At 37.2% G+C, this 1,281-nt stretch overlaps 1 protein-coding gene across 1 annotated transcript in view; it reads right to left on the bottom strand.

The window, feature by feature from the left end:
- The window catches only part of LOC104407971 (spectrin alpha chain, non-erythrocytic 1-like), a 26,791-nt gene extending 26,122 nt beyond the window's left edge, over positions 1-669 (bottom strand). Inside the window, exon 1 of the mRNA XM_010017391.1 lies at positions 637-669. Within this exon, the coding sequence (XP_010015693.1) occupies positions 637-669 (33 nt within the window). The remainder of the gene's footprint in view (positions 1-636) is intronic.
- Between the last annotated feature and the right edge of the window lie 612 nt (positions 670-1,281).

Below are 1,281 nucleotides of genomic sequence, written 5' to 3'. Positions count from 1 at the left end.
GGAATGCAGAGTTTACAGGTAATGTGATCTTATATAATTAACCCCAGCATTTTCCAATCCCCTTTTGTTATCTTTCCATTGTAATATTAATTGCAGTATAAACATTTACATTACTATCCTTTCCAAATAAAACCTAGTTGCTTGTGTTACCCAGCTGAAGGCTGGTCCCTACATCCTATTTATTTTACCACCAAGTGAACGGAAAACAACAAAGACTATAAACAGTAACACAAGAATACAAAGGATTATAAATTCGTGCAAGTGGATGGAACAGGAACTAAATCCAACTGCAAACGTGGAATGTTCTCCAATGTAAATCTTTTCATGGTTGACTTGTAGAGGCTTTAAGTAAAAAGATACCATTCAAGTAGTTTTTAAAGCAAAAATTAATCCACATCACAACCTGATCAGACTGAGCTATATGAAATGGTCACGCATCATGCACCACAGACAGAAATTAGGAAATTCAAAGTATTAAAGGAAGGGCAGATCACACTCAACACTGAAGTGCAAATAAAGCACCTGCTTTACAAACTGCTGAACAAACTCAAACAAATGGGTTTTGTTACAAACAGGTCACTGCAATACAGACAGGCAAAGTATGGCGATGACACTTCATGCATGATGTAAAAATACCTGGACTTTGACTTTACGAAACGATGACAACATGATGAAGGAATGTAGAGTCTAAAAGGGAGGGGGAAATCAAGATAACATTCAACTAATGACTAGCATGAGGCTTAATTTGTTTTTTCTTTTTCCCCTGATATTCACATTCTGTCACAGTACACGTTTCATACTTCCCTTTTGGTTCCTTGCCACATACCACAATTTGGCATTATTGTTATATGAATGACAGACCTTCCCATGCAAAAGGCTACAAATTCCAACTGGAAAACTGAATTCATTTGGTATGTACTCATCTTTCCAATTAGTTAAAAAAGAACAACAAAACAAAACCTATCATAACCCAAAGGTCAAAACAGAAAGAAAGTTATCTGGAATTGGCAAACGGTGCTTCTTGCTACGGCATAATCAAGTGTCCTGCCTTAATTTAAAGACACAAACTCAATAAGAGGGTTTTGAACATAAATATCTATAAAGATGTTTATTTTCAACTACTACAGGAAAAAATGGGCAAGTAGCAGTTTGTGCCAGAAGGTATTTTTGAGATGGCTGATGATGTAGCTATTCAGTGCATCTACCCTCTCCATTTCTAGCTTCCCCTAACCTTGCATTTTCCCCATGAGAGCACTGCGATCCCTGCAGCAGCTCAGGGCC

This window comes from Nestor notabilis, unplaced genomic scaffold, assembly GCF_000696875.1.
Source record: "Nestor notabilis isolate BGI_N333 unplaced genomic scaffold, ASM69687v1 scaffold30400, whole genome shotgun sequence".
NCBI lineage: Eukaryota > Metazoa > Chordata > Aves > Psittaciformes > Psittacidae > Nestor > Nestor notabilis.
The sequence above is the reverse complement of the archived record's forward strand: the minus strand, read 5'-3'. Positions and strand labels throughout refer to the sequence as shown.